The sequence below is a fragment of the Sylvia atricapilla genome, chromosome 17 (assembly GCF_009819655.1).
Source record: "Sylvia atricapilla isolate bSylAtr1 chromosome 17, bSylAtr1.pri, whole genome shotgun sequence".
Lineage (NCBI taxonomy): Eukaryota > Metazoa > Chordata > Aves > Passeriformes > Sylviidae > Sylvia > Sylvia atricapilla.
The window spans coordinates 11,272,418-11,286,127 of record NC_089156.1 but is presented as its reverse complement, the minus strand read 5'-3'; the positions used below and the strand labels follow the sequence as shown (position 1 = coordinate 11,286,127).

At 48.9% G+C, this 13,710-nt stretch overlaps 1 protein-coding gene across 4 annotated transcripts; it reads left to right on the top strand.

Annotated features, from left to right (window-relative positions):
- The first annotated feature begins 898 nt into the window (after positions 1-898).
- On the top strand, positions 899-13,541 carry RNF34 (ring finger protein 34). Of its 4 annotated transcripts, none has more exons than XM_066331693.1 (6): positions 904-952; positions 7,999-8,217; positions 9,498-9,887; positions 10,215-10,268; positions 10,520-10,721; positions 11,775-13,541. In XM_066331693.1, the coding sequence occupies exons 1-6, from the start codon at positions 941-943 to the stop codon at positions 11,960-11,962; spliced, it is 1,065 nt and encodes a 354-aa protein (XP_066187790.1). In that variant the 5' UTR covers positions 904-940; the 3' UTR covers positions 11,963-13,541. The 4 variants fall into 4 exon arrangements, with proteins under 4 accessions (XP_066187794.1, XP_066187790.1, XP_066187791.1 ...); XM_066331694.1 differs by lacking the exon at positions 904-952 and adding an exon at positions 4,953-5,026; XM_066331696.1 differs by lacking the exon at positions 904-952 and adding an exon at positions 5,407-5,504.
- Positions 13,542-13,710: the final 169 nt, after the last annotated feature.

The following is a 13,710-nucleotide window of genomic DNA, read 5'->3' as shown; positions in this document are numbered from 1 at the left end:
GCGCCGCGCCGCAGCCAATCAGAGGAAGGGCTGTGCGCCGCCACGGCCGGGCCGTCACGACGTGCCGGGCGCGACAGAGACGTTCCGGGGAGAGAAAGGTCCGAGCTGTGGCGGAGCTGCTCCAGGGAATTGCCCGTCATTGCAGCCAGGCCGCGGCTGGGGACAGCCAGGGCGTGGGCTGCGCTTGGGCAGCTGCAACCCTGAGGAGTTATCTGCTAGATAACGGAACAGACATTTTCCCTCTGTGCTTGCACTGCTGAGCCGCCGCAAATCCTGGGGTCAGTTCTGGGCCCCTCACGTCCGGCGAGGCCTGGAGCGTGTCCAGGGCAGGGGACGGAGCTGGGGAAGGGGCTGGAGCCCCAGGAGGGGCTGAGGGAGCTGAAAGGGGCTCAGCCTGGAGAAAGGGAGGCTCAGGGGGGAAATCAGGACCAATTTCTTCACTGAAACGGTGGTGAAGCATTGGAAGGGGCCTCACCAGGGAGGTGCTGGGGTCATCATGTCCAAGAAATAAGTAGACCTTATTTCTTGGACACTTTGCAGTGTGGCACTGCAACAGGGTTTGGTGACTGGTCACAGGTTGGACTTGATGATCTTGGGAGCCTTTTCCAGCTTTAATGATCCTGTGATTAACGGGCCAGGTGAGGTAATGATGGGCAGAGGCTTGGTGGGGTTAGGGATTTTGGGAGCTCTCTAAACAGACACAGAGTTTGGTTTAAAAAGGGGACGTTTATTCTGTGCAGGCTGAAAGGTGGAGATTTCTGTAAGTCAAGCACCCCAAGAGGTAAAAAGTTACATCTTTTATACAGTGAAATTTAGATGAACCCACCTATCTATTACATTTTCTGTACTCTGACATGAGCATTTCCATGTTACAGAGAACACCACAGAGTGAATTCACTCCCCTCTGGATTTCCTGCAAGTTAATTGTGATACCATAAAGATGTTTCCACATGTAAGTTTTTATTTTCTCAATAACTTGTTAAAGTACTTCATTAAGGCATCATATTCCCAAAGAAAATACTCCAATTATTATAATAGTTCTCATTTTTCTAAGTGAGAGCAAAACAAAACTCAATATTATTATACATCTGCATGTCCCCGGGGATTTCCATTGCGCTGCTCCTGATTCATGCCTGGGGGCGGTGAGAGGAGGAGGAGGAGGCAAATCAAGCGGGGAGTAATTTTCAAGGATACATTTACATTTAAGAAACTGAACATTGTAGCATGCTGCTGCTGCTGTAATTAATGATCGTTTCCTCGCCCTCAAAGAACTCATTGAGCTGTGTCTGAATACAGAAGGCAGGAAGTAACAGCAGCTATTATGTTATAAAGGTCAATTTGATGACATTTCCTGAAAATAAAGCCCGATGGCCTGGGAGGAAACACGGAACTGGTGGCGTGGCAGGGCAGGGAGGGGGATAAGATAAAGGCCTCTGCAAGGACTGGGAGGGAAAAGGAAATGGCAAACATCTGATTCTGATGTTTCTGTGCAACGCTCTGGAGCCAAAGTGTGAACCCTGCTGACAATCCGTCAGTGCGTGGTGCACAGAGAACAATCAGAATAGGCTTTAAAAGTATATTTAAATCAGCTCTCACGTCTGAAAACCAGCAGGGAGAGATGACTTTGATTGTATTAAGCCCAAGATTAGGTAACACAGTTGAAAAAGTTATCTTTTGTCTTACCTAGAATAGGCTGTGCCCAGCAGCGAGGGCAGAGGGAGCCCCAGGATGAGATGAGAGATGGAGCACTTCTCCTGTGAGGAAAGGCTGAGAGAACTGGGGTTGTTCAGCCTGAAAAACAGAAGGTTTGGGGTCACCTAATTATGGCCTTCTAGTGCCTGAAGAGGCTGACAAGAAAGATAGAGACTGTTTACAAGGGCCTGAAATGACAGGACACAGGAAATGGCTTCCCATTGGCAGAGGGCAGGCTTAGATGGGATTTTGGAAAGAAATTCCTCCCTGTGAGAGTGGGCAGGCCCTGGCACAGGGTGCCCAGAGGAGCTGTGGCTGCCCCTGGATCCCTGGAAGTGTCCAAGGCCAGGCTGGACAGGGCCTGGCAGGGATTGGAAATTACTGATCTTTAGGGTCCATTCCAACCCAAACCATCCTGATTCTGTGATTCTCTGACTCTTCCCATAGCCATTAATGGCCAACCTGAAATTCCCAGATAAAGCTCAGTGATTAAATTTGTCTTTTTCAACTCTACTAGTCAATCTTACAGATTGATAAATTAAAACCAAATTAATATTCCTGGGAAGGATCACTTCCCTCCCTTCTGTCTCTGGCGCTGTGTAAAACCTTGGGGATTATGGAGCTGCAGCGAGTCGTTGTCACTTGTTATTTGGTGGCAGAAGGAAATGGGACATCTCTCAGTAATAGATTTAAATCTTCTAATGCTGCTTTGGCACAGTCCAGGAGGCTCAGCGAGGGCAAGTCTTTTATTAATAGAACCTCTTGAAATGCTCCTTTTCACCCACGGAGTAGCTGGCACAGTTAAAGATCCTCCTTTAGAACCCTCGGCGTGGTTACAGTCTGGGCACGCTAATGCAGTAAAAGTCAGCTCAAATCACATGTTAAAGACATGATTCATCCAGATCTGCCCAAATTAAGGCAGGAGTGGCAAGTGCAGCTGCCAGCACTGTCACCAGATCTCAGCTCTGTCAGGCCCACGTTACTCCCTAAAACATCTGTGTTTGGGAGGATTTCTTGTTAGCAAATCCTTAACAGAGAAAAAGGGAAAATGCTGGGTTTTGCTTGGTTTGGGACAGCTTTTACCCCATTACAGTGACTGCAAGGGCAATTCTCATGTTTTAATGTAATATTATTAACAAAAAGGTGTGTACAACTTGGTACTTCAAGGGTGACCGAATTGACAGAGTTTAGATGACGGAGAACTTCTTAAAAACCAAACTGTACTGATATTTTTAAGGTGTCTTAAAACAATCCCTTGCATGAGAAATGTGAGGAATGTGCCACTGCAAGCTCCAACGTTGTATTCACAAGGCTTTTCTATTTTTTCTGCCGCTTTGACTAAAATGGCAAGCTATTATTGGGGGGAAAATGACGTTTTCTATTAAGTCATGTGTACAAGTACAGAGCATAGCTAAAGCTTGTCAAGGAGAATAAGCATTTCTGGAAAAAAGTGACCTGATTTTGAATTAAAATATGGTGCCAATGCAAATCCAGAAGTTGGGCTGTGTGCAGTATCTGCTCTTTCTCCTGAGGCTGCCAGGACTGTGCCGTTCACGTGGCAATTACACACCTTTTTTTTCTTTTTTACCCAATTCTTGTATCTCATTTGCTCCAAAAATAGATCCTTCCTGCAGAAATTAGCAGATTGCATCCAACCCTTTGTAGAGGTAAATTTGATTTTTGCTCCATGTTTATTTTCAGCCACTTTTGTCTGTTCCTCTTTTTGGCAAAGGCCTGCCTGGTCCTTGGCCCTCTGTGCTCTTACATAAAGCTTTCCTGAAGCCTTGGTCAGGTTTGTGCTGCTGGGTTTTCTTTAATGTAATCTTCTGGTTAAAAGCTTTCAGTTCTTGCAATCGATGATAATTATTTTATTTATATATATATATATCCCACTCACAGCCTAGAGAAAATAATAAGGGCATCTAGGAGCTCGCTGGAAGTGGATTTTTAAATAATAAATCTTTTCTCAGGTTTAATGATTCTTGCTAAAGAGCTTGGTAGAATAAAGCTGAGAGAGGGTGGATTTGGGTTAGGGGTAAATTCTTTACTCAGAAGGTGGGGAGGCCCTGGCACAGGGTGCCCAGAGCAGCTGTGGCTGCCCCTGGATCCCTGGAAGTGTCCAAGGCTGGGTTGGATGGGGCTGGGAGTAGTGAAAGGTGTGAGTAGTGGGACAGTGGGAGGTGTCCCTGCCCGTGGCAGGGGTGGCACTGGATGGGCTCCACAGAGGGAGAACCCACGATTTCCCTGGGCAGTTCCAGTGCTCTGCCACCCTCCATAGAAAGCTCATCCTCATGTTGAGGTGAAACTTCTCATGTTTTAGTTTACACCCATTGCTTTTCATCCTGTCACTGCGCACCACCAAAAAGAGTTTGGCACCATCCTCCTGGCACCCTTTGGAGATGTTTGTCTGGACTGATGAGATCCCTCTCAGTCTCCTCCTCTATGACAGCTCCCACAGTCCCTCCTCCTAAGAGTCTTCATGGGGTCCGTGCCTTCCCCTGGACCCTCTCCAGCAGCTCCTTCCCTCCTGTCCTGAGGAGCACAGAGCTCCGAGTGTGCCAGGGCAACATCACCTCGGGGCCACCATCGGTGCCACTGTCAGTGACTGCGGGGGTGACACCATCAGTGTCCCATCAGTGTCCCATTAGTGCCCCATCAATGCCACCATCAGTGTCCCATCAGCGCCACCATCAGTGTCCCATCAATGCCACCATCAGTGTCCCATCAGTGCCCCCCCCACCAGTGCCACCATCAGTGCCCCACCAGTGCCGCCATCAGTGCCATCATCAGTGTCCCATCAGTGCCACCATCAGTATCCCATCAGTGCCCCACCAGTGCCACCATCAGTGTCCCATGACTGCCACCATCAGTGCCCCATCAGTGCCCCATCAGTGCCCCATCAGTGTCCCATCAGTGCCACCATCAGTGTCCCATCAGTGCCACCATCAGTGCCACCACCAGTGCCACCATCAGTGTCCCATCAGTGCCACCATCAGTGCCACCATCAGTGCCACCATCAGTGCCACCATCACTGTCCCATCAGTGTCCCATCAGTTTCCCATCACTGTCCCATCACTGTCCCATCAGTGCCCCCCGCGTGTCCCGGCCCCGCTCGGGGCATTTCCGCGCCCCCTCGGCCCCGCCGTGTCCTCTGCTCCCATTGGCCGCACCCTCTCGCCGTCGTGGCGCGGCAGCCAATGGGCGCGCGGCGCGGCGGCGCGGCAGCCAATGGCGCGCGGCGCGGCGGCAGGGCCCGCCCTCCGAGCGGCGGCCCGGCGGGGTCGGCGCGGGGCGGGGGCGGCGCGGCGCTGGAGCGGCGGGAGCGGCCATGAAGGTGAGGGAGGGGGATTCGTGAAACCGAGGCGTTCAGCCAGCCGGGAAAACGCTTCTCCCTCTGCGAGGAAGGAAGGGAGGAGGAGAGGGCGAAGCGGGGAGGGTGGCGGGGCCGGGAGCTCGGCGGGATGTCCGGGCCGCCCCTCCCGGCTCGCCTCAGGCCGCGGCCGCCGTCCCGCCGCGCTGTGAGGGGAGCCCGGTCTGAGGGGCCCCGCGCTGGGTCAGCAGCCGGCAGGGCCCGGGCCGGGCCTGAGGGGCTCCGGGGGGCCGCAGCCCCGGTGGTTCCCCTGAGGGGCCGCGTCGGGGCTGTTGCGCCGTCCCGGAAAAGCGCTGCTTGGGCTTGGTGCGTGTAAAGAGGAAGTTTCTGTTAAAATGATTAAAAATAAATCCCTCCCGCCGCTATCCTGTCGTTCTGCGGCTTTGGTAGCACGCCCAGCTTGCACAGGTGTGTCAGGAGCAGCAGGTGAAATCCTCGTCAGGTAACTAAACGCCCTTAAAGCTAAAAACAACAGCAGAGGAGTCGGGACGCAGGGTTTTGCTCGTATGAGATGCACATAAGGTATGGAGAGGGAAAATACCGATGGGAGATTGTCCGTGGAAGTGGAGACTGAGAGTTTTGGTGCAGCGATTGGGAATGTTGTGATTAACTGTCAAGGGAGGGAATTTTTTGTTTTGGCGTGTTTAATTTGTGCGTTGTGTTGGTGCTTTTCAGCACGGTGCCGTTTCCTCTACAGAGCAATACGGAGAGTCTAGACACCGTAATTCAATTAACAGTTAATGACCTGAGGGCATAGAAGGAACCCACAGGTGACGTAGGTTAAGGAGAAAATTAATGCCCACGTAGCCCTACCTTTCACCTTGAGCGAGTGGTTGGCAGCAAGATAAAGAGATTTTGTTTGATACCAACAACTTCCCTGTGTCCAAAACGGGTAACAAAAAGTCCCTAAATATATATATACATGTTTGGTGTTGACAGTGGTGTCTGAACAGTTGTTACAGGCTCTGGAATAAAATAAGTCTAAGAGGCAGGTGTTAAATTCTCCGGCCAGGGCTGTGATATCAGATGTCTCATGTTCTTTTAGTCATTGTGTGCTGCTGCTGCTGTGACCCCCTGAACAGGCCACGCTTGTGTGAAAAAGGAAGTTCAGTTTTGACAGATCCTTTTGGTTCATTATTTTATTTTTCTGTTATTTATATGTGGTTGCTTTGAAATATTTTAGATACATAATTAGCTCCTCAGTTTCGAAGACTAGGTGATGAGTGAGAGGAATGGTTGTGTTACAGCTTTTCCTCAAGATGAGAGGAAATATTTTTCAGAAGTTCCAAGTTTCTAAACTCAGAGCTCCGCTGGACTGTCACTGGTTTTCAGGGTGTATTTCTAGAAAGTTAATTCCTCCTGCCTAATAAACTGGGATAATTACGTTTTGTCCAGGGAAAATTAATATTAATGCATTTCCTTAGTGCTTATAGTGGAGAAGTATAAAACAAGCGTTAGTTTGAGGCTGGGACAGGCTGGAGTGAGCTGTGTGTGAGCTCCCTGCTGCCCTTCATCCCCCTGGAGGAAGATCTCCTGTGCCTGAGGTGCCCAGGGCACGGAGGGTTCTTGTTTCACCGGGATGAATTCTGCTGTTGAAATGCCCACAACGATGAGTGGATTTAACAGATGAGAGGATTTAATTAGAATGTATATTTGATGTTGTAACTGAAGCTTTTGTTCTTTACCTTTTGTGCTCTGTGGTTTGAAAGGAGATGTTCTGGCCTATCCCCAGTTATTCTGGCATTAAGTTCCCACAAATGTAAGAGGATTGTGTTCAGCTCAGGGCAAATGTGCAACTTCATCTAGAAATTAGTGTAGTTACTACAGGAATTACAGCACCACGTTACAGAGCTGAAGTGTGTTCTGGTTGGTTGAGGTTTTACAGCAAGAATTAAAAGTCTCAAAAGCAGTTATTTCCTGTCTTGGTGCTTTGGGAGAAAAAAAAAAGGAAAAAAAAAAAAAAGATGTTGCTCTGGAATGAAAAAAAAAAAAAAAAAAGAACGGCTCTTAAAGAAAAACATATTATTAAAAATAATTGTGTTTAAAGGAAGTTGTGCCCCTCAGCTTCCTTTCAGGGAGAAGCTGATGTGATTCTGTTTGTCTCTGGTGTTTTTTCTAGCAGGTCTCAGGGAGCCACCTGACAGTGATTAAACTTGTGACCTGCCCAACTTGGAGTCCAAATTCCACCTTTAAGTAGAATATGAGCTTTTGATAGAGAATCCAGTGCTAAAGGCTTCCAGGGATAAAAAAGCAGCACTTTGTTTATGTTCTCAGAACTCAAAACTGAAATACAGTCAATAGAAAGTAAATGTATTTAGATTTATTTTAACTTTTGTTAGACATTTTTCTAAGGTAACAAAACAAGGAGGTTCAGGGAGCTCTTGAAAAATGTTTCCTTTTCGGTGAAACCAGACTGTAATTATCTTCTAACGAAGGTTGGTTTTTAAGTTTGAAAACCAGGAATGTTATTTTAGAGAGAGTTTTGCTGTGAGTCATGCTGGATGAGTTCTGGAGCAGATCCTGCAGGGACAGTTGAGCATTAATCATGACAAGTTGCTGTTTCTGCCTGTCAGCGATGTGGGGTTTGCCCCTCACCTACAATGGGCTGTCAGCCACTCCTGCCTTGCTCCGCTGTTGCATCACTCCTCAAATTCCCGACTCTCTCTGTGGGGAATTCTCTAGGAGAGGAGCTGTGGTTGTGAGCTCCCTGTGCCTGCCTTGGCCTCTGGGAGGCAAATCTTTCCCGGTTTGTGTTCCAGCTGGGAGTGGAGCTGGTGTGTCACAGCCGGGAGCTGGGATCCCGGAGCTCCGGGAGCTGGCACCACGTGCTCCTGGGGTGAGGACAGATGGAGGGAAGGAGCTCCTCAGCAGCAGGTCCCATCTGATGGGGGTTTGCAGACACTGATTCTCTGCCTTTGGCTCTGTGGTGTTCGCAGGCGGGAGCTACGTCCATGTGGGCTTCCTGCTGCGGGTTGCTGAATGAAGTGATGGGGACGGGAGCGGTGCGAGGCCAGCAGGCTGCCTTTGGGGGAGGGGCTGGCCCCTTCAGGTTTACACCGAGCTCAGGCTTCTCAGCATACCCAGCTCCTGCTGCAGCCAGCACCAACATCGTCTGCAAAGCCTGTGGACTTTCCTTCTCAGTGTTCAGGAAAAAGGTGAGTACATTTCCTATTGCGCTGTATTTTTACCCCTCTGAACTCATCCTGGCATCCTGGGAGATGAGTGTGTGTTTCTCAGAAACATGAGGTGGATACAGGCAGGGAGAGAGGAAGTGCCTTACTCTGAGGTCACAGGAAATTACTGTCAACCAGGATTAGAAGTTAGTCTGAGGTTCATTAGTCGGTTGTTCATTAGTCTGTGACACATTGGATCTGGGCTGGCCTGAACATTAATGGACTCTGAGTTGTAAGATACATGTGTTAGCTTCACAATCTTAAACAGTAAAGCAAATCTGGATCATGGCACCAAACAGTGGTTGAGTACTGGAGTGAGCAGACTGGGTGGTGGAAAAGTTACAAACTCACAAAACAGCATTAGAGCTTGTTTCTGGAAGTTCTCATGCACTTCTGGTTGTTTCCTGACCAGCTTTAGGTCTGCTCAGTGCTGTTGTGCTCCCACAGCCTCTTCCTTCTTTGGGAGGCAGGTTTGTGGGTTAGTGCAGATAAATAAAGCTGAGATTGTTCATATTTTATTATTTCTGTGTATCACAACTGTCCAGGACTGTTGTTTTGTCCCCTCAGTGATCTAATCCTCTGCAGCTCTTTCAGATAATCATGAAGCCGCTTCTCTCAGCTTGTGTATTGTGTAGGGACATTTCTGAAGCCAATCTAAATTTACTATAATCCTGGAAACCTTGAGGAGTTTGGGTTTGTTCACAGCAGCTGGAATGCTGACAGTCCTGTCCATTGCAGCTTTTGTGTATTGTGAGCCCTTTGAACAAAGCTCTCCTCAGAAGTGACATCTGGGCTTTTGGGAGTATTTCCCTCCCATGTGATTCATCACATGTGGGGCCTCCTTTGAGTTCTTGGAATCGGTTGAGGAAGCAGCAGGTTCTCTAAAGTTTGGAGATATACTCTTGTTTTGCACATGTGAAAGGGGCAGTGACAGTACATCCAGAAGTATTTTAACAGACCATAAAGTTGGGTTTAGTTTTGTTTGTTGTCTAAACTACAACTTAAGTACTTCGTTCATTTCTTCATAGTATTTTTCACTGAAACCTCAAATCAGCTTCAGTAGTGCCAAAAGAACGAGAGACTCTCTTGGAACACCTGCAAAACTGACAGGGCAGTTTTCTGTATTTAAATCTTGAAAATTATGTCTGTCACAACTGACAGTGGAAGCGCTAATAGTAAATTCTGCAGCCAGGAGAAGGAGAGAGCAGGGCCTGGATCCTGTGACCCACCCACAGCTCAGCTGTTCCCTCCTTTCCCCTCAGCACGTGTGTTGTGACTGCAAAAAGGATTTCTGCTCAGTTTGTTCAGTCTTACAAGAGAACCTCAGAAGATGTTCCACTTGTCACTTGCTGCAAGAAACGGCCTTCCAGCGCCCTCAGCTCATGAGGCTGAAGGTGAAGGACCTGCGACAGTACCTGATCCTCAGGAACATCCCCACGGACACGTGCAGGGAGAAGGAGGACCTGGTGGAGCTGGTGCTGTGCCACCACGGCCTGGGCTCGGGGCAGGACACGGACGCCGGCAGCCTCCGCTCCTCACGCTCACAGAGCTCAGCCTTCTTTAGCCACCCCTTCTCCACCTCTGCAGCCACGTCCAGCCCAGGAGAACTTGCCAACAGAAGGGGAAGCACAGGAAGTGGAACACCTTCACGGGTAGAGTGATTAACATGCTTTATGCAATTGCATTTTGCATGGCTTTTTTTTTTCTTAATAGTTATGTATCAATTTAAAATAAAACACCAATTGATACAGTTTGGAGGGGCAGCAAAAAGACCTTTTGTACCCTGCACCTGAAAGGTGGAGATAATTAGCAAAGATTCCTAGTTCATGTCAAAAGTGACTTCAGCCTGGAATGATTAGTAGCAATTGGAATTAAAAAAGTCATTTCATTGTCACCTGTGATCTCCTTGGTAGGAAGGAAAGTGTTTTATAAGGGAATAACGTGGGTTTTTATCCTGATGAGTTTCATTTTGTACACAGGGACAAACGGAAGCATCTGTAAGTAATGAAGAAGAAGAAAGTGCAGAAGAGCAGGTGAGATATGAGCTATCCAAAGAATAGATTTTTTGGCATGTGACTGACACCACAAAGTGTTTTACATCTCTGCCAACATTTGGCCTCATGCTCTGGTTCTTCCAGAGTTTGGCGTGTCTAGCAGTCAATGTCTGCATACAAAAGAAAGGCTTCAAAAAGAATTAAACTTTAGCCCAGCTGCTGCAGCTTCACGTGCTCCAGCACTCTGAGCTAAGCAGGGCAGTTCAAACCACACGACTGCTGTGTTTCAGACCCCGGGGCTGGCCAGGAAGAGGGCGAGGGCGTCCCTGTCTGATATTTCCAGTCTGGAAGACATTGAAGGGTTGAGTGTTCGGCAGCTGAAGGAAATCCTCGCCTGCAATTTTGTCAACTACTCGGGATGCTGTGAAAAATGGGAACTTGTGGAAAAAGTGAGCAGACTGTACAAAGAGAACGAGGAGAACCACAAGACACGTAGGTTTATGCTTCATTTCCTCTTTCTTAAGATACCGAGTTTCTGGTTTCCAGTTTCTGGTTTGGTTCTGCCAGTGGAAGAACTCGGTATCTGAACTTGGTCTGCCCTGCTGGAAAACACCTGGAAAATGTGTTTTAACAGTGCAGGGTGCCCCTAGAGTAGCTGAAGGTGGCTGTAGGGATTAAACAAAGCTTTCCAGGATTGTGCTGGTTTTTTGAGATTTTCTCCCAAAGCTTGGAGAGCTCAGCTTTCACAGTGAAGGTAAAATTGCACAACCAAGAACTGATTCCTTAGAGAACTGAAACTTGGCACCTCCATGAGCTTTGCTGGGTTTCACAGGGCATTAGCCAGAGCTGCTCTGTAGCTGTGCAGATCAGGGCACTTCAGGGCTGTCAGTGCAGAATTAAAATCTACAGTGACAGAAGTCCATCCATGTTGCTTTGGTCTCACTCCACATTTTCACAGGGTGTTTCTGTGGCTGCAGCTCAGTGGCTGCTGTTCTGCCCTCTGCTCCACGCAGCAGTTGGAGTCTTTCACTGTGTAATTTGTCCTCAGATCAATTCCTGCTCACACAAAACTTGGAGGAAAAAAGGTTTTTTTTTTCCCCCCATGATCTGATGGAATATTCAGTTATTGATGGGGATGGTGACCATTTGCAATGAAACCTTGACAGGTTTTGTTCACTTCTACCACCTTTATGACCTACTTAAGGTTTCCACTTCTTAGTCTGCTTTATTATTATTGTGTTTAATCTTCTGAGGAAAAGTGTTCTGCCAAAGTGAGCTCTGAGATGGAAAACCAACCTGCTCTGAATTTTAATCCAGCACGTTATTTTGCAGTCATTACATTCTGAATTGAAAATAGTTTCCCGAGTTTAAAGAATGAAGCCAAACACTGGACGTTCACTTGAGGGGCTTTCTAGCTCTTACCTCTTGAGGAATATAGATTAATTCATAACCAGGGGTTAAAAAGCTCACGAGGGGACGGAGCAGGGCAGGGCTGGAAGTGCCCCAGGGCGCAGAGCCGTGACCACGCTGTGTGTTGCTTTGCAGAGGGGGAGAGGATGCAGCTGAACGAGGACGACGACAACCTGTGCCGGATCTGCATGGACGCGGTGATCGACTGCGTGCTGCTGGAGTGCGGCCACATGGTCACCTGCACCAAGTGCGGCAAGAGGATGAGCGAGTGCCCCATCTGCCGACAGTACGTGGTGCGCGCCGTGCACGTCTTCAAATCCTAACCCCGCCCCAGTGCCCCGGGCAGGCTTCCTGTGGGCAGGATTCCTGTGGGCAGGAGTGCTGGGCCCCTGGGGCGCACGGCAGCCCGGGCCTTTTCATTAAACTTGGCCTTTTCAGCAGCAAGATGTAGAAGTTGGTGAAAGGTTTTTTCTCCAAGCAGCTCCTGCGGCGCAGGGCTGGGCAGGCCCAGGTGCTGCCCCGCTGACCTTACAGCCCCACAGATTGTTGGAGTCAAACTGTTTACAGCAGTTCTTGCTCTCTTCTGAAGAATCTCACCTGTCTTTACGCATTCAGCACTCGGCAAGTGGTCAGAAACACCTCTGCTTGAGCCTGTTAGCCTGTGGTGTTCTCTAGTGCATTAGAAGCAATGAATATATCAGTTGATTATTCAGCTTTTCCCTACCGATGGAATGTATCTGTTCCGACAGCCCGGCTGCCCTGCTGGCGTCGGACACAGCTTAGGAAGCACTGCCATGAACTGTTCCTGCACAGAAGCCCTTAAGCAATCTTGCTTTATGCTGATTGCTCCCTCTGAATGTCTGTCATGACACGTGTGCTGTCTTGGCTGTTCTCTGTCAGTGTACAAAACACTCCATCACTTTGCAGGGCTCAGGGGCCGCACTGGGCTCTGCCTGGTGGGCTCCAGAAACCAGTTACTAAGTGGTTTTTAGGTTAGGAATAAACTATTTTTTTAAGAAGGGGTACTGTAGTAAACCATGTTAGCGTGGTCCTTAATCCGCTCATGCCTGTTGTAACTATTAATCTGTGCTGATTGTACTCCATGTGCCGACAGCCTGATGTTACTGTGAATCCTGATCAGGGCTCCTCCTTGCTGCTAACGTGGAATGTACAGCGTTAATAACTTTACTGGGGAGGCAGGAGCAGGGACAGTTTTTGTTTAAAATCTCCTGTTCACAGAATCGCCCAAAGCCAGGTCACCCAAACCAGCTTCCCAGGGGGCTGCTGGGGGCCCCGTACTGCTGCCAGCCCTTGGCACCTCTTGGAGCAGGAACTGTAAGGGTCTCCTTGTAGGATGTCTGTGAGCAATGACCTGGAGAAGGGAGCAGCAGGAGGAGCTCGTGCTGGGGGTGAGAACAGCGTCCCTGTGACCAAGCATGGCCACGACTGCGATGGGTGAGGCTGACTGTAAAAAAGAGGTGTGGAAGGACCATGTGTGTCCAGTTATTCTTTAAGCAGAGTTGATTACAAAAGGTTCAGTTTCTCCTTTGATGTGCCATGTGGCAGCAAAGTTCCAAAGCCAAGGCTGTGCTTGGCTGAGGGTGTAGGACCTGAGAACTGGACTTGTACTGCACTGGGCCTGCTCTTGTTTCTGTGAACTGTTAAACTGAGAGAAAGCAGCTCCTCCTCACACAAAACACAGCTCCAAGCTCTACTGGGTATTTTTCAGAAGGGAGCAAACCTCTCAATGGCTTTATTTTTTAGAAGTAACTTTTTAATGGTACTTAATTCCTGGAGTCTGTCCAGAGGGGAGGCTAATGAAGACAGACATGCCCTCGGTGTTATTTCCATGCTGCTCATTAGCCACTCGAGCTTAATAAAGATGGATGATGGGCTCTCTCAGCCTCTGTCTCTTTTCTTACCCAGCCCTGGCAGTGCTGGGGGTGTAGTGTTCCCAAGCTGTCAGTGCTCCTGGAGCCTGACCTGGGCAGATCCCTGCTGGAGGAACGGAGCCGTGGATGTAACAATGCCCTGGAAAATGCTCAGAGCCCACGGCCGGAGGCCCTGCAGC